The sequence below is a fragment of the Marmota monax genome, unplaced genomic scaffold (genome assembly GCF_021218885.2).
Source record: "Marmota monax isolate L192 unplaced genomic scaffold, Marmota_monax_Labrador192_F-V1.1 WCK01_AAM20220418_F8-fsc00253, whole genome shotgun sequence".
NCBI lineage: Eukaryota > Metazoa > Chordata > Mammalia > Rodentia > Sciuridae > Marmota > Marmota monax.
In genome coordinates, this window is record NW_026695237.1 from 594,189 (window position 1) to 613,276 (window position 19,088).

The window sequence follows — 19,088 nt, forward strand, 5'->3', positions numbered from 1 at the left end:
ATATACATGCTTCAGATGATCTGGAGTCTCAAGGAAGACATCAGACAGCAAAATCGGACAATGAAAGATCACTTCAACAATGAATTACATAAACAAATCCAAGAAGCAAAAGATCAACTATACAGGGAAATAGAGGTTATAAAAAACAAACAAACAGAAATCCTAGAAATGCAGGAAGCAATAAGCCAACTTAAAAACTCAATTGAGAATACTACCAGCAGAGTAGAACACTTAGAAGACAGAACATCAGACAATGAAGATAAAGTATTTCAACTTGAAAAGAACATAGACAGCTCAGCAAGACTTAAGAAACCATGAGCAGAACATCCAAGAAATATGGGATAACATCAAGAGACCAAATTTAAGAGTCATTGGGATACAGGAAGGGACAGAGTTTCAAACCAAAGGAATGAGCAATCTATTCAATGAAATAATAAGAGAAAACTTCCCAGACTTGAAGAATGAGACAGAACCCCAAATCCTAGAAGCCTACAGGACGCCAAATGTGCAAAATCATAAGAGACCCACACCTAGACACATTATAATGAAGATGCCCAACATACAGAATAAGGAGAGAATTTTAAAAGCTACAAGAGAAAGGAAGCAGATCACATTTAGGGGTAAGCCAATCAGGATAACAGCTGATCTTTCAACACAGACTCTGAAAGCTAGAAGATCCTGGAATAACATATTTCAAACACTGAAAGAAAATGGGTTCCAACCAAGAATTGTGTTTCCAGCGAAATTAAGCTTCAGGATGGTAGATGAAATTAAAACCTTCCACGATAAACAAAAGTTAAAAGAATTTGCAGCTAGAAAACCAGCTCTTCAAAACATCCTTGGCAAAACATTACAGGAAGAGGAAATGGAAAATAACAATGAAAACCAACAGTGGGAGGTAGGACACTAAAGGGGGGAAAATAATCAAAGAGGAAAACAAACCATGTTTAGTAACAGAAATAAACAAATATGGCTGGAAGAACAACCCATATCTCAATAATAACCCTAAATGTTAATGGCTTAAACTCACCAATCAAGAGACACAGGCTAGTAGAATGGATCACAAAACAAGACCCAACAATATGCTGCCTACAGGAGACGCATTTGATAGGAAAAGACATACATAGGCTGAAGGGGAAAGGTTGGGAAAAATCATATCACTCATATGGACTTCGGAAACAAGCAGGAGTATCCATACTCATATCAAATAAAATAGATTTCAAGCCAAAGTTAATCAAAAGGGATAAAGAGGGACACTACATACTGCTCAAGGGAACCATACACCAACAAGACATAACAATCATAAATATATATGCCCCAAACAATGGTGCAGCTATGTTCATCAAACAAACTCTTCTCAAGTTCAAGAGTCTAATAGACCACCATACAATAATCATGGGAGACTTCAACACACCTCTATCACCACTGGACAGATCTTCCAAACAAAAGTTGAATAAGGAAACTATAGAACTCAATAACACAATTAATAGCCTAGACTTAATTGACATATATAGAATATACCACCCAACATCAAGCAGTTACACTTTTTTCTCAGCAGCACATGGATCCTTCTCAAAAATAGATCATATATTATGTCACAGGGAAACTCTTAGACAATATAAAGGAGTAGAGATAATACCATGCATCCTATCTGATCATAATGGAATGGAACTGAAAATCAACGATAAAAGAAGGAAGGGAAAAGAATACATCACTTGGAGAATGAACAATAGGTTACTGAATGATCAATGGGTTATAGAAGACATCAAGGAAGAAATTAAAAAATTCTTAGAGATTAATGAAAACACAGACACAACATATCGGAATCTATGGGACACATTGAAAGCAGTTCTAAGAGGAAAATTCATTGCTTGGAGTTCATTCCTTAAAAAAAGAAAAAACCAACAAATAAATGATCTCATACTTCATCTCAAAATCCTAGAAAAAGAAGAGCAAAACAACAGCAAAAGAAGTAGAAGGCAAGAAATAATTAAAATCAGAGCTGAAATTAATGAAATTGAAACAAAAGAAACAATTGAAAAAATTGACAAAACTAAAAGTTGGTTCTTTGAAAAAATAAACAAAATCGACAGACCCTTAGCCATGCTAGCGAAGAGAAGAAGAGAGAGAACTCAAATTACTAACATACGGGATGAAAGAGGCAATATCACAACAGACACTTCAGAAATACAGAAGATAATCAAAAATTATTTTGAATCCTTATACTCCAATAAATTAGAAGATAGTGAAGGCATAGATAAATTTCTTAAGTCATATGATCTGCCCAGATTGAGTCAGGAGGATATAGACAACCTAAACAGACCAATATCAATTGAGGAAATAGAAGAAACCATCAAAAGACTACCAACTAAGAAAAGCCCAGGACCAGATGGGTATACAGCAGAGTTTTACAAAACCTTTAAAGAGGAACTAATACCAATACTTTTCAAGCTACTTCGGGAAATAGAAAAAGAGGGAGAACTTCCAAATTCATTCTACGAGGCCAACATCACCCTGATACCTAAACCAGACAAAGACACTTCAAAGAAAGAAAACTACAGACCAATATCTCTAATGAACCTAGATGCAAAAATCCTCAATAAAATTCTGGCCACTCGGATACAAAAACTTATCAAAAAAATTGTGCACCATGATCAAGTAGGATTCATCCCTGGGATGCAAGGCTGGTTCAATATACGGAAATCAATAAATGTTATTCACCACATCAATAGACTTAAAAATAAGAATCATATGATCATCTCGATAGATGCGGAAAAAGCATTCGACAAAGTACAGCATCCCTTTATGTTCAAAACTCTAGAAAAACTAGGGATAACAGGAACATACCTCAATATTGTAAAAGCAATCTATGCTAAGCCTCAGGCTAGCATCATTCTCAATGGAGAAAAATTGAAGGCATTCCCTCTAAAATCTGGAACAAGACAGGGATGCCCTCTCTCACCACTTCTGTTCAACATAGTTCTCGAAACACTGGCCAGAGCAATTAGACGAAAGAAATTAAAGGCATCAAAATAGGAAAAGAAGAACTTAAATTATCACTATTTGCAGATGACATGATTCTATACCTAGCAGACCCAAAAGGGTCTACAAAGAAACTATTAGAGCTAATAAATGAATTCAGCAAAGTGGCAGGATATAAAATCAACACGCATAAATCAAAGGCATTCCTGTATATCAGCGACAAATCCTCTGAAATGGAAATGAGGACAACCACTCCATTCACAGTATCTTCAAAAAAAATAAAATACTTGGGAATCAACCTAACAAAAGAGGTGAAAGACTTATACAATGAAAACTACAGAACCCTAAAGAGAGAAATAGAAGAAGATCTTAGGAGATGGAAAAATATACCCTGTTCATGGATAGGCAGAACTAACATCATCAAAATGGCGATATTACCAAAAGTTCTCTATAGGTTTAATGCAATGCCAATCAAAATCCCAACGGCATTTCTTGTAGAAATAGAGAAAGCAATCATGAAATTCATATGGAAAAACAAAAGACCCAGAATAGCAAAAACAATGCTAAGCAGGAAGTGTGAATCAGGCAGTATAGCGATACCAGACTTCAAACTATACTACAGAGCAATAGTAACAAAAACAGCATGGTACTGGTACCAAAACAGGCGGGTGGACCAATGGTACAGAATAGAGGACACAGAAACCAATCCACAAAACTACAACTACCTTATATTTGATAAAGGGGCTAAAAGCATGCAATGGAGGAAGGATAGCATCTTCAACAAATGGTGCTGGGAAAACTGGAAATCCATATGCAACAAAATGAAACTGAATCCCTTTCTCTCGCCATGCACAAAAGTTAATTCAAAATGGATCAAGGAGCTTGATATCAAATCAGAGACACGCCGTCTGATAGAAGAAAAAGTTGGCTACGATCTACAGTCGGTGGGGTCGGGCTCCAAATTCCTCAATAGGACACCCATAGCACAAAAGTTAATAACTAGAATCAACAAATGGGACTTACTCAAACTAAAAAGTTTTTTCTCAGCAAAAGATACAATAAGAGAGGTAAATAGAGAGCCTACATCCTGGGAACAAATCTTTACTCCTCACACTTCAGATAGAGCCCTAATATCCAGAGTATACAAAGAACTCAAAAAATTAGACAATAAGAGAACAAACAACCCAATCAACAAATGGGCCAAGGACCTGAACAGACACTTCTCAGAGGAGGACATACAATCAATCAACAAGTACATGAAAAAATGCTCACCATCTCTAGCAGTCAGAGAAATGCAAATCAAAACCACCCTAAGATACCATCTCACTCCAGTTAGATTGGCAGCCATTATGAAGTCAAACAACAACAAGTGCTGGCGAGGATGTGGGGAAAAGGGTACACTTGTACATTGCTGGTGGGACTGCAAATTGGTGCAGCCAATTTGGAAAGCAGTATGGAGATTTCTTGGAAAGCTGGGAATGGAGCCACCATTTGACCCAGCTATTCCCCTTCCCGGTCTATTCCCTAAAGACCTAAAAAGAGCATGCTACAGGGACACTGCTACATCGATGTTCATAGCAGCACAATTCACAATAGCTAGACTGTGGAACCAACCTAGATGCCCTTCAATGGATGAATGGATTAAAAAATGTGGCATTTATACACAATGGAGTATTACTCTGCATTAAAAAATGACAAAATCATAGAATTTACAGGGAAATGGATGGCATTAGAGCAGATTATGCTAAGTGAAGCTAGCCAATCCCTAAAAAACAAATGCCAAATGTCTTCTTTGATATAAGGAGAGTAACTAGGAACAGAGTAGGGTCAAAGAGCATGAGAAGAAGATTAACATTAAACAGGGATGAGAGGTGGGAGGGAAAGGGAGAGAGAAGGGAAAATGCATGGAAATGGAAGGAGACCCTCAGAGTTATACAAAAGTACATACAAGAGGAAGTCAGGGGAAGGGGAAAAATAATATAAGGGGGACAAACGAATGTCAGTAGAGGGAGCAGAGAGAGAAGAGGGGAGGGGAGGGAAGGGGAGGGGAGGGGAGGGGGGATAGTAGAGGATAGGAAAGGCAGCAGAATACAACAGACACTAGTATGGCAATATGTAAATCAATGGATGTGTAACTGATGTGATTCTGCAATCTGTATATGGGGTAAAAATGGGAGCTCATAACCCACTTGAATCAAATGGTGAAATATGATATATCAAGAACTATGTAATGTTTTGAACAGCCAACAATAAAAAAAATTTTAAAAAAAAAGAAATCACCAAGTGAAATTATATTGGGGTTTATCTTGGATTTAACATCAAGGATTATCGTGTGTGTATGTGTGTGTGTGTGTGTGTGTGTGTGTGTGTGAGCACGTGCATGCGCAATTGTGTGTGCTAAAATTTGGAGCATAAATATTTACTATCATTATATCTTCTTATTGGATTACTCACTTTGCCAGGATGCAATGGCTTTCTTTGTCTCTTCTGATTAATTTTTGCTTGAAATCAGCATTGTCAAATTAATGGATAGTTTCTCTGTCTTGTTTTCAAACTCTATTTGCATGGAATATTTTTTCCTATCCATTTACCTTCAGCCTGTGTGTGCTCTTGCTTATGAGGTGAGTTTCTCAGAGAAAACAGCATATAGTTTGACCTTGATTCATTCTGCTACTCTATGTCTTTTAATTGGAGAGTTGAGACAATTTATATTCAGTGTGATTATGGATATGTGTTTGGATATGGATATTTTGGATTTTTGTTATATTTAATTTTTTCTTGATTCTCATTCAGCTGATTAGTCTTTGATTGCTCTTCACTTATTTGAGAGTTTTGGGTTTTGTATTGTGATTCCTCGTACTATAATTTATCTTTGAGAATTCTTTGGTGTGGTATGATTTTGATGTATTCTTTTAGTTTTATTTTTGTCATGGAAATTTTTTATTCCCCCATCAAATATGAAAGAAAGTTTTGCTTGGTATGGCAATTTTGGCTAGCAATTATTCTCTTTTAAAACTTGAAATATCAGGCGCAGCGCGGAGCCTTCCGGTTTGTGGGTGGCTGCTCCACCTCCCTCGGAAGCTTGGGGATACGCCCTCTCGAGAGCCTGAGGTCTCCCTCCGTTCCGCATCTAACCCCTCACAATTGCTGCAGGGCAACTGAAGCCCAATATTCTCTCGTTCTGATTTTCGCTTCCTTGAGAACCTCGGCCCCACATTCCCCACTTTACTGGATGATCTGTCCCTTCCCCACCCTCTAAAATGTCCAATAATCTACAGAGGGTCTTCCTGAAACCCGCAGAGGAAAATTCAGGCAACGCCTCACATTGATGGAGTCGCACTCAGTTGCTCAGGATGGTCTTGAACTTGGCTCAAGTGATCCTCCCATTTCAACTTCCCAAATTAGCTGGGATAGGTTGTGCACCACAGTGCCCTGCTTAATAGGCCTTTTGTGTTTCAGGCTGCATGTATCAAGTAGTTCAGACGATTGGCTCGGATGGAAAAAATCTTCTGCAATTACTTCCAATTCCTAATTCTTCTGGAAATCTTATCCCACTAGTTCAATCTTCAGTCATGTCTGATGCTTTGAAAGGGAATACAGGAAAACCAGTTCAAGTTACTTTTCAGACTCAGATTTCCAGCTCTTCCACAAGTGCATCAGTTCAATTGCCCATTTTTCAGCCAGCCAGTTCTTCAAAGTATTTTCTTACAAGAACAGTAGATACAGCAGAAAAAGGTAGAGTTACTTCTGTGGGAACTGAAAATTTTACCTCATCAGTTTCTAAAGTTAAGAGTCATGGTGTGAAAATTGATGGACTCACCATGCAAACATTTGCTGTTCCTCCCTCAACACAAAATGATTCATCTTATATTGTAGTCAAAACCCCGAATCTTCCAATGACTGTGAAGTCTCCAGTTTTGCCTTCCGGGCATCATTTACAAATTCCAGCCCATGCTGAAGTGAAATCCGTACCTGCATCATCATTGCCTCCTTCAGTTCAGCAAAAGATACTTGCAGCTGCAACCACAAGTACCTCAGGAGCAGTTGAGTCCTCCCAAATACCAACAGTTATTTATGTATCTCCTGTAAATACAGTGAAAAATATAGTTACCAAGAACTTTCAAAATATCTATCCAAAACCTGTTAAAGAAATAGCAAAGCCACTGATACTAAATACCACCCAAATTCCATCGAAAGTTGCTGCAGAGACACAATTAAAAGGTGGTCAGCATTCTCAAGCTGCTCCAGTGAAATGGATTTTTCAAGAAAATCTACGGCCTTGTACTCCATCTCTTGTTCCTGTTAAATCTTCAAATAATGTGGCTTCAAAGATTTTAAAAACTTTCGTAGATAGGAAAAGTTTGGGAGATAATACTGTAAATATGCCACCATTGAGTACCATCAGTCCTAGTGGGACACAATCCATAAGTGTGCCAATTAAAGATAATGCTTTGGTTATGTTTAATGGGAAAGTCTATCTGTTGGCTAAAAAGGGGGCAGATATTTTGCCATCACAAATTGACCATCAGAATTCTGTTTCTCCTGATATTCCACTAAGAAAAAACACATCACAGGTAGTGAGTTCAAGTCCAGTCACAGAAATATCCAGAGAGGTTGTAAATATTGTTTTGGCTAAAAGTAAATCTTTACAGATGGAGACAAAATCACTTTCAAATACCCAGCTTGCTTCCATGATTAATCTAAGTGCAGAGAAGAATAAAATGTTCGAAAAATCATCTCTTTCTACCACAAACCCACATAACATGAATCAATCCAGTAACTACCTAAAACAGAGTAAGACTTTATTCACAAAGCCAGTCTTTCCAGATGGATTTAGTACAGGACAGAATGCCCCCAGAAAAGGAAATACGATCCAGAGCATAGAGAAAATAAATTCCTCTGTTGATGCAACAACTGTTACTTCACAACAGTATGTTTTCAGAGACCAAGAATCAAAGATACAGAATGAGATGGCATCAACATTAGGAAAAGTCTCTCAAGGAAGAAATGACAAGAAAGTCTCTCAAGGAAATAGTGTTAAGGCATCATGTCTGAAGAGCGATGCTGAATTTAAAAAGATATTTGGTCTCACTAAAGATTTGCGAGTGTGCCTTACTCGAATTCCTGATCATTTGCACTCTGGAAAAAGTTTTGATTCCTTTAGCAGTGTGATGAAGAGTAGTACTAACACAGAGAAGGTGGTGAAGGAACAAGAGAGAAAACAGGGTTTTAATAAGAAAAGAAAAGCAAAAAACATGAAGAAGATGGATCACACAAAGAAGAGAAAAACCGAGAGTACCTGCAACACAGTCATAAATGGGGTAACTATTGTCACCAGTTCCCAACCCCTCTGCAGTGTTTTACCGACTTCAGACTTATCAAAAAATAACATTCCCACAAGCTGCAGCAAAACCAGAGAAGAAAAGATAACTGAAGTAGAACACTATTCCCACAAGAAGGAGGAGAAAGGTGCATTGAGTTCATATGCAGCTTTTGAACAAAGTAATTTCTTTAATAAAAAATATACTGAAGATATTTTCCCAGTGACACCACCAGAATTAGAAGAAACCGTCCGAGATGAAAAAATAAGAAGACTTAAACAAGTGCTAAGAGAGAAAGAAGCAGCTCTTGAAGAAATGCGTAAGAAGATGCACCAAAAATAATAAAAATGTTATGTACTGAAAGACTTTAATATGAAATAACTGTGTTTTTTAAATAGACTTTTGTATTAGTATATTATTCCACCCTTATCTACCAGGAATGCTTTTCAAATGGAAGGTTCAAAAGTGGAGATAGTACTGAACCCTGTATACAAGCACTGTAATACTGTTGACAGTCACTCTGATAACAGTTACATAAGTGAATAATGGTCAAGTAGCAGATATAGAGTGGATACCCTGGACAAAGGGAGGATTTATGTCTTGAGCCAGGGGAGTGTAAGATTTCATCACACTACTCAAAATGACAGAATTTTTTAAAAAGTTATAAATTATTTCTTTCTGGAATGTTCTGCTTTAATATTTCTGGATAGCAGTTGATGGTGGATAACTAAAATCACAGAAAGCAAAACTGCAGATAAACAGCGGGACTATTGTTTGTTTTTTTTTTGTTTTTTTTTTTTGGATTGATTTTCTAATTTATTTTTTTTAAATTTTTTATTGTTGGTTGTTCAAAACATTACATAGTTCTTGATAAATCATATTTCACACTTTGATTCAAGTGGGTTATGAACTCCCATTTTTACCCCATATACAGATTGCAGAATCACATCAGTTACACATCCAATATTGTTAAATTATAGATGTATTCTGAAAATGAAACCTGTTCATATTCTTTGACAATGAAACCTGTTTTTTTATCAGTTGGTTATAGAATTTAAGAAATACAGAAGAGGGTGATTCATGTATGACTTGTGAATAATATACATGAGTTGTCTGAACCATTTTCTTAGATACCTTTTTCTGGAAGGAAAAAATTTATATTTTTCTATTATTTTAACTGAAAACTTCCCAAGTTTGAATATTTGTATATAAGGTTTTTGTTATTGTTGTATCTTTAGCTAAATTGCTCAGGTGTTACTCCAACAATAGATAATTAGTGTGTACTATTAAAATTTTACAGTCCAAGAGAGGAAATTAGCAGTAAACCTAAATTTACCTTTGACTTTAAAAGTACTCTCTTGGTCTCTTTACCTGTAAAATAACGATAACTTCTACCTACCATTGTTGATTTTTAAAATTTCATTAAAAATATAGTATAGCAGCATCATTTAAGTATTTAACCATTTTTCAAGAGGGAAGGACACCTGTTTTGTAATTTGTCAGTTATTTTATATAATCCAAAATAATATTTGGAATTCAGGCTATTTGATATATTGTTGGCTTAAAGTGATGTGTCTTTAGACAGCAGCACCCCCTTCTCCCTTTATTCCTCCTTTCCCCCCTTTGGTAATATGTACATATGTTATATAGATGGTGTAAAAAGTATCAATACTGTGAAATGTAGTTTTTCTTAATAGAGGAATACATTTTTCTTTTTTTTTTTAATTTTGGAGAGTTTGAACGTAGTGTGGGGATAGAGATTAAGAAGAGAGAAGAATTAGAAAATGATTAGCAAATATGGGGGGATAAGATTTTTAAAAATGTGTCGTGGCAACAACAGAGAAAATAGTAAATCAAAAAATACTGAATAGGATTGAAATAAGTACATCAACTAGACTCTGCTGCCTTTTTATTTTTACAAATAGCTTTATTGAGATATATTTCACATAGCATTAAATTCTCCCTTTTTAAAGTGGTTTTTATTCTGTTCAGAGGTGTGCAACCATCAATACACTTTGAACACAACAGGAACAAGTCCTATACCATAGCCATCACCCCATTCATTATCCCTTCCTGTCTAAGTACCACTGTTTCTGTAAAACTGTCTGTTGCAAACATTTCATCTGCATGGAGTCATACAATATATTTTAGTTTAGTTTAGTTTTGTTTTTACTTGGCCTAATATTTTCAAGTTTCATCCATGTGGTAGGATGCAACAGCACTTCATTAATTTTTGCTGAATATATTTTCTTGTATGAATATATAGTCATCCCTCAATATCTGTGACAGATTGGTTCCAGAACCCTTCCCAGGGATATCAGAATCTTTGAATAATTAAGTTATTTTATAATATGGCATAGCATTTGCTAATAGGCTACTTATCTCCACCTGTATATTTTAAATGATTTCTATATTACTTGTAATGCCTAGTACAATGTAAATTCTATGTAGATAATTGTCCTTATTGTTTAGGAAATATTGAAAAAATAAAGTCTGTATGTGTTCAGTACAGACAAAAAAAAATCCAAATTTTTGATGCATGGTTTGTTGTGGAACCTGCAGACAAAGAGGGCCAATTGTATCACACTTTGTTTTTCCATTCATCTGTTATGGATATTTGGATTATTTCCACTTTGGGCTACTAAAAATGTTGCTATGAATGTTTGTGTGCAAATTTTTGTATGAACATATTTTCAGTTACCTTGAGTATGTACCTAGGCATGTAATTGCTGGGTTATACAGTAACTCTGTGTTTAACATTATGTGGAACTGCTAAACAGTTCCATTCAGTTTTGCTCCCTCTACTTAAATAGATTTTGTCAAGGTCCTCAGTGATTTCCATGTTATTTAATCTTAAGGTCACCTGTCAGTCTTCTTAATAATTTCATAAATCATTAATAACTTTGATAAATATTTAAAACATTTATTACAGAGTAATGCATGTTCATTGTGGAAAAAATTAGAAAATATAGCAAGCTAAAAATCAAAAAAAAAAAAAAACTTGAAATATCTTATTCCAGGCCCTCCTTGGTTTTAGTGTCTGAATTCAGAAGTCAAATGTTAGTCTTGTTAGTTTGCCTCTTCATGTGACATGATGTTTCTGTTATCTTTGAATGTTTTTCTTATTTTCTACTTTAGGCATTTTGATCAGGATGTGTCTTGGAGAACTTTTCTATGGTCAGGTCTGTTTGGAGTTCTGCAAGATTCCTGTATGTGGATGTCTGTCTCCTTTCTGATGTGAAAGAAATTTTCTGCAACTGTAACATTGAAAATATTGTTAATGTCTTTAGCTTGTCTCTCCATATTTTCTTCTGTCACAATGGCTCTCAGGTTTGGTATCTTAATGTCACACAATTATTATACATTCTGATCGTGTTATATTATAATTTTTTCTTTATTGTAATCTGTGCAAACTCAAGTAACCTGTCTTCAAGGCCTGAGGTTCTGTTCCCAAAGCACTAAAATTCTGATTTCTATGCAACATAATCTGTTGGTGATGCTTTCAAGTGAATTTTTATTTGATTCATTGCATCTTTTATTTACAGAAATTCTGATTTATTTTTTTCAATATTTCTATTTATTTACTGAAATGGCCTTTTTTCTCTTATATTTGCTCTCTTAATGAATTCCTTAGATCTTCTTTTAGTTCATTTAACATTTTAATAATCAGTTTTATGATATATCTTTGGAATTTTATCATCTTTCATATATGTTAAATATTTTATTGAAGCATTGTGAACTTTGGGAATCGATTGTTTGCCAGTTTTCTCATGTTTTCGGAGGTCTTGGACTTATGCTTCAGTTGAGGTGCATTCCCTTTTCTCTTTTATAGGTGCTTTTGTTTGTGTAGTTTTTTCTAATTATGGTATTTATCTGGGTTTTATATATGTGTAGATGTCAAGAGAGGAGATCTGAACTTTCCCTCTCATTGTTCACCCTTAAAATCTGTTCTTTGTCTGGGTGATTTTGTATCCCCACTTCTACAAACTGAGTGATGTTTAGACTCAGGTAGAGTTAGATCTTGTGTGCAGTGAGATTCATTTTTGTTTGGCTAGATTGTAAGAATTTCTCTGCAGCAATCTATACTCTGTAATCTTGAAGTGTTCCAGTTATATTCCAGCACGTCCTTGAAGGAGGGGTGAGCTAGGGGTAACCAATGATTGATGCACAAAGATAAATGTCATAACTGTATTCTCCTTGAATGCTGGGTAATAGTCCCTGTGTATATATACTACAGATTATTTATCCATTCATCTATTGAAGGGTTCCATAGTTTTGCTATTATGAATTGAGCTGATATAAACATTGCATCTGTGTCATTATAGTATGGTGATTTTAAGTTCTTTGGGTATAGATCAAGGAGTGGGATAGTGGGTCAAATAGTGGTTACATTCTAAGTTTTTAAAGGAATTTTTATACTGCTATCCAGAGTAGTTGCACCAATTTGCAGTGCCACCAGCCATGTATGAGTGTATCTTTTTCCCCACATCCTAAGCAAGCCTTTGTTGTTTGTATTCTTGATAATTGCCATTCTAACTAGAGTGAGATGAAATCTTAGAGTAGTTTGATTTGCATTTCTCAGTACTAGTGAAGTTGAAAATTTTTTCATGTTTTTTGACCAATTGTACATCTTCTTCTGTGAACTGTTTGTTCATTTCCTTAGCCCATTTATTGACTGGATTATTTAGTCTTTTGCTGTTGAGTCTTTTGAGTTCTTTATATATCCTGCAATTAGTGCTCTATCTGATATGCATGTAGTAAAGATGTTATCCTTCTCTGTAAGCTCTCTCTTTACATTATTGTTTCCTTTGCTGAAAGAAGCTTTTTAGTTTGAATCAATCCCATTTATTAATTCTTGGTTTTTATTTCTTTCATTTTAAGAATCTTGTTGGGACCTAATCTGACATTGTGAATATTTGGGCCTATTTTTGTTCTATTAGGCACAGGGTCTCTGGTCTAATTCCTAGGTTCTTGATTCAGTTTGAGTTGCGTTTTGTGCAAGGTGAGTCAGTGATTTAACTTCAATTTGCTGCATACAGATTTCCAGTTTTCTAAAGCCATATGTTTAAGAGGTTATCTTTTTGCCAATGTATGTTTTTAACACCTTTGTCAAGTATAAGATAACTATATTTAAGTGGATTTGTTCCTGTTTTCTATTCTGTACCAATAATCTACATGTCTATTTTGTTACTATAGGTTTTGTAGTATAGTTAAGGTCTGGTATGTGATACCTCTTGCTTTACTTTTCTTGGTAAGGATTTCTTTAGCTATTCTTGGTCCTTATTTTCCCAAATAAATTTCATGATTGATTTTTCTATTTCTATGAGATATGTTCTTGAAATTTTAATTGTAAATGCACTAAATCTGCATAATGCCTTTGGTAGTTTGGCCATTTTGACAATATTAATTCTGCCTATCCAAGAACATGGGATATCTTTCCATCTTTTAAGATCTTTTTCAATTTCTATCTATAGTATTATGTAGTTTTAATTGTAGAGGTCTTTCACTTCTTTGTTAAATGTATTCCCAAAATTACAACAGATCTAAACCAAGCACATTATAATAAAAGTGCCTAGCATACAGAATAAGGATAGAATTTAAAACCTGCAAGAGAAAAGTTACATATAGGGTGACACCAATTTGAATATGAGGAGATTTCTTAACCCAGTTCCTCAAAGCTAGGAAATCCTGGAACAATATATAGTAACCTCTGGGGAAATAAATGGGTGCCAACCAAGAATCTTATATCCAGCAAAATTAAGCTTCAGATTTGATTGCAAAATAAAAATCTTTCATGATAAATAAAAGTTAAAAGAATATACAAGAAAGCTGACACTAGAGAATATCCTTGACAGAATATTCCATGAGGAGGAAATGAAAATTGGCAAAGTGAGGAACTACACTAAAGGAAAAGCTAATTAAAGGAGAAAGCAACTCAAGTAAAAACCAAAAACAGAACAAAATGTCTGGGAATACAAACCATATTCTAATAGTAATCCCAAATGTTAATGGCCTAAACTCATCAATTAAAAGACATAGACTGACTGATTGGATTTTTAAAAAGACCCAACAATATGCTGCCTTCAAGAGACTCTCATCTTTTAGGAAAAGACATACACAGATTGCAGGTGAAAGGATGGGGAAAAGCATACCACTCACATGGACAACATAAACAAGCAAGTGTTTCCATTCTCATATCAGGTAAAGTGGACTTGAAACCAAAGTCAGTCAGAAGGGATAAAGAAGGACATTGCATACTGTTTAAGGGAATCATACATCAACAAGACATAACAATCATAAATATTTATGCCCCAAACAATGGAGCATCAATGTGTATCAAACAAAGCCTTCTAAATTTCAAGAATCAAATAGACAACAACACAATAATTCACTGGGTGAATTTAAACACCTCTCTCACCACTGGGTAGATCTTCCAAACAAAACTAAACAAAGAAGCTATAGGCCTCAATAATACAATCAATAATTTAGACTTAACAGGCATATATAGAATAGTCCATACATCAGTGAGCAAATACACTTTTTTCTCAGCAGCACATGAAACTTTCTCTAAAATAGACCATATGTTATGCCACAAAGCAAGTCTTAGCAAATATTAAAAAAAATGAGATAGTACCCTGCATTCTATCAGACCATTGAAAGACCTGCCGATTCCCTGTCCAAGAAAGACGCACGAGGCACTGGCTGCAAAAGCAAGAGGCGATTTATTGCTACACAGGAGCCTGCGGGTGCTCAGCGAGACCTCAGCCGGAGCTTCGGTGAACTGGCACACCGGGCTTTGGGGCACAGATCTTTTATAGGGAATAAGTGGGTTAGTTCCTAGCACAGCGACAGTCTTCCTGTTGGACCTTCTGCATCCAGTCAGTCAGGTCACCTAGGGGGTAAACTTGTTTTTTTTTTTTTTTCCAACTTATTGTTCTCGGGAAAACCATAGAATTGCATCCTGTCTTTTTAGTTCCTGTTTTTAAACCTGCATCCTGTCTTTCTGGTTCCTGTTTTTAAACCTGCATCCTGTCTTTCTGGTTCTTATTTTTAAACCTGCATCCTATCCTTTTAATTCCTGTTTTTAAACCTGCATCCTCAAGTTTGACCGTTAGGGTTATCTATATGGAGCATCTTGTGGTAGCATTGTGCAGGACTTGAAATGCTACGTGCTGCTGGAGGGGTCTTGACATGGGGGTTGTGTAAGGGAGCATCCTGCAGCTTCAGGGCACAGGGGTTAGATTTCCTAATGTTGGGCCTGGGGCCTTAGGGTCCTTCATTCCCCCCTTTTCTATATCATGGATATAATCTTATATCCATTGTCCTACTTGCTCAGGTTCTTGGATTAAGCTTGTTTGTGACCCTGTCTGTTGTTTAAGCAACTGGTATTGTTGAGTTAGAACCATAGCCTGGATTACAGAAAGTCTTTCTTTCATAAACTGCACCAATCTATTGAGTATGCAGGGTCCAAACGTCAGGATTATCAGCAAAATAATTAAAGGTCCTGCTATGGTGGATAGCAAAGTAGTTAACCATGGGGATTTGTTAAACCAATGTTCAAACCATCCTTGTTGTGCTTCAAATTCTTTTTGCCTTTTTGCCAACCTTTCAGTGACTTTCTCCATAGTTTCCTGGACAACTCCTGTATGGTCTGCGTAGAAGCAACATTGTTCCCCTAAGGCTACGCAGAGGCCACCTTCTCTTAAGAAAAGTAAATCTAAGCCTCTCCTATTTTGTAACACAACTTCTGAGAGGGAAGAGAGAGATTTTTCTAAAGCAGAGATAGATTTTGCCATAGCAATTAGGTCCTCATTCATGGCTGTTTGTAAGTGTAAGAAGTGGCTTCCTTGCATCAAGGCTGTGGTCCCCGTTCCTATGCCGGCTGCTATTCCTCCCACGCCCAATAGTAGGGCTATGGTCATGCTTATGGGCTCCCTGGGATACCGCTTTTGTCCCCCTAATTGGGCTATAACATAGTCCGATGTTTCATAAGAGATCTTGGGCCATAACTGTACCAACACACAGAAGTCGGTAGTCATGTTGAGAACAGTTGTGGAGACACAGGGGGTTAGCCCAGTGTTACAGGCCCAGTAGGTCCCTGGGGGGCCCCAAAGGTACTTAGGTGATGAGCTAATGTGGGTAAGGGTGGTATTACAGAGGGTCTGATGAGAAGAGGGCACTTTTCCTATACAGATCCCTTGTCCGGACACCTCGGTAAGTGTGAGCTTGGTGCTGGGTAGGGAGGTGCACTTAGGGTCTGGGTTGGTACTATTAGTCCATTTATCTGTAAAGGCTATTCCTTCGTAGTAGGGTGGGCTAGACGTGAGACATAGCCAACAGTCCTGGGTGCGGTTCGGGTCGGTATGGTTGAGGGCATAGAATGCCCCTCGGATCAGACCTAATAGTCGGTCCCCCGTCCCTTAGGAATTTGAGGGTTGGTAGTTTTGGGTCATATCTGAGTTACTAGGTGGTCTACTGGTGGGGACAATAATTATCTCTTGGGGTAGTTTAGGTGGGGAAGGGACTTTTTGGTCTCCTAATACAGGGTTAGGTCCTACTTGGCTGGTTGGAAGTGGGGCTTGAGTTAACTTAATCCTGAAGAAGTACCCTGGGTCATATCCAGCCAGGTACCATCGAAGACCCCATGTTCTACCGGTGAGCCAAGGTTCTGGGGAAGTTTTACCTTTTTCAGAAAAGGTGATTTTTAGGTTGCAGCTTTGGGTTTTCCCCTTGCCTGTATAATTTTTGGCCATTTGTATCAGGTCCCATTTGGAGGTGGGCTTCCAGTAGGTATCTCCTGTGGTCTCGCAGGACCAGGAGGAACAGAAGAATGAGTCTTTCCCCCCACATGTACGTGCCTGAGCTGCACTTCTACCATCTTGTGGACAAACATAGAAGCTATCTGAGGGGCAGGGGCAGGCATCCTGAATTCTATGATGGAGGCGTCTTTTTCCTTTGAGATCAAATGCTGATCCTAATTTGGTATCGCAGGGGTTGAGGTAAAGAGGGGGCCACCAAGTCCCAGGGGAATGGACAGCCGAGATGGACCAAACAGTTTCTCCATCTAGAGTGAGCACCTGCCAGGTTTGATTTCTTGGGATGTGGGGGCTAACACCCAATGTAGGGTTGATAAAGAGCAAGGCAGAAAGAATCAACAGCGAGTAAGTCTTATCTTTAGCGGATTTTGAGTGCGTTGCAGCTTCCATTCTGGGTCCGGAGAGGCGTCTGTGGACTCCTGCGTATGTGCAGCTTTCACGTGGGAAGCGTGGATCCAAGCGGTGATGCCGTCTACTTTGATTGCAGTGAGAGTGGTCAACAGGATGGTGTAAGGTCCTTTCCACCGCGGTTCGAGGTTCTTGCTCTGGTGCCTGCATACCCAGACGGTGTCTCCAACTTTGAAGGGATGTGGCAGCGAGGGGGTTTTGAGTTCCTCCTTTTATGCTGCGGCTAGAGGCTTCCAAACCTCGTTCTGGACCAACTGCAAGGCACACAAATGAGTCTGCATAGATGGGGTGAGGGAGGCATAAGTTTCAGTTTCATAAAAGTTAACAGCAGGTGGCGGTGCACCGTACAAAATCTCAAATGGGGTCAGCCCCTGTGGGCCTGGGGTGTCCCGGGCCCGGTATAAAGCTAAAGGTAGGAGCTGTACCCAGTCTCTAGTGCCAGTTTCAAGCGTTAATTTAGTTAAAGTCTCCTTGATGGTTCTATTCATCCTTTCTACCTGTCCTGAACTTTGGGGTCTGTAAGCACAATGTAATTTCCAATTAATCCCCAATGTATTGGCCACCATCTGACTTACCTGGGAGACGAAGGCAGGCCCGTTATCTGACCCAATGGTCCCAGGTACTCCATACCTGGGAAAGATTTCTTCCAGTAATTTCTTTGCAACCACCTTAGCAGTCTCATGCCAAGTTGGGAATGCCTCTGTCCATCCAGAGAAAGTGTCAACAAAAACCAAAAGATATTTGTAGCCATACATACCAGGTTTGATTTCAGTGAAGTCTATTTCCCAATGGGTTCCGGGCTTATGGCCTTTCATCCGGATCCCTGTTCCAATTTTGATCTTACCAGCATTTACCTGGGCACATGCTTGACAGTTTTCTGCTTCCTGGCTCAAAAGTTGATCCCTGTTTGGAAGCTATAAAGTACCTTCCCCACGCTCTAAGAGCTCCTTCATCTTTTTAGCCCCAAGATGTGTCAGTCTGTGTAGGGACTTCACTAATTGTTTTGAATTTTTGAGGGGCATGATAATCTTTCCTCGATATTTCCAGACATTTTTCTCGGGGTCATAGGTGGCTCCCAGTTTCTGTATGACACTCAAATCCTTGTCTTCATAGACCCAGTGTTCCTCATGGTCACCATGTTGTGATTCTGCTCGTTGGGGCAATAGAGTTGCTATCAAAAGTTGTGGTCCTAGGGCTGCTTTCTTGGCTGTTTCATCTGCTAATCTGTTCCCTCTGGCCTCTGGAGTATTACCTTTCTGATGACCAGGGCAATGCATGATACTTAACTTTTTAGGCAAGAATAAAGCTTTAAGTAAAGCTAATATTTCAGCCTTATTTTTGATCTCTTTTCCTTCTGAGGTTAGTAGCCCCTAGCGTCTGTAAATTTCTCCATGTATGTGAGCAGTAGCAAAGGCATATCTACTGTCGGTGTACACGTTTAGTCTTTTCCCCTCTGCCAACTTTAAAGCTTGAGTCAGAGCTATCAGTTCTGCCCGCTGAGCTGATGTTCCGCCCAGAAGTGCACTCGCCCATATTACCTCAGATTCGGTGGTGATGGCTG

The 19,088-nt window shown here is 37.7% G+C and overlaps 1 protein-coding gene across 2 annotated transcripts; it reads left to right on the forward strand.

The window, feature by feature from the left end:
- The first annotated feature begins 6,040 nt into the window (after positions 1–6,040).
- LOC124089429 (ligand-dependent nuclear receptor-interacting factor 1-like) lies at positions 6,041–9,963 on the forward strand. Of its 2 annotated transcripts, none has more exons than XM_046439452.2 (2): positions 6,041–6,307; positions 6,431–9,651. In XM_046439452.2, the coding sequence occupies exons 1-2, from the start codon at positions 6,243–6,245 to the stop codon at positions 8,643–8,645; spliced, it is 2,280 nt and encodes a 759-aa protein (XP_046295408.1). In that variant the 5' UTR covers positions 6,041–6,242; the 3' UTR covers positions 8,646–9,651. The 2 variants fall into 2 exon arrangements, with proteins under 2 accessions (XP_046295408.1, XP_046295406.1); XM_046439450.2 differs by lacking the exon at positions 6,041–6,307 and having other exon boundaries at positions 6,581–6,717; positions 7,941–9,963.
- Positions 9,964–19,088: the final 9,125 nt, after the last annotated feature.

Coding starts and splice junctions, on each gene's coding strand:
- LOC124089429 (XM_046439452.2), top strand. CDS start 6,243: ATGTCCAATAATCTACAGAGGGTCTTCCTGAAACCCGCAGAGGAAAAT. Junction 6,308..6,430: donor AATTCAGGCAACGCCTCACA/TTGATGGAGTCG, acceptor TTAATAGGCCTT/TTGTGTTTCAGGCTGCATGT.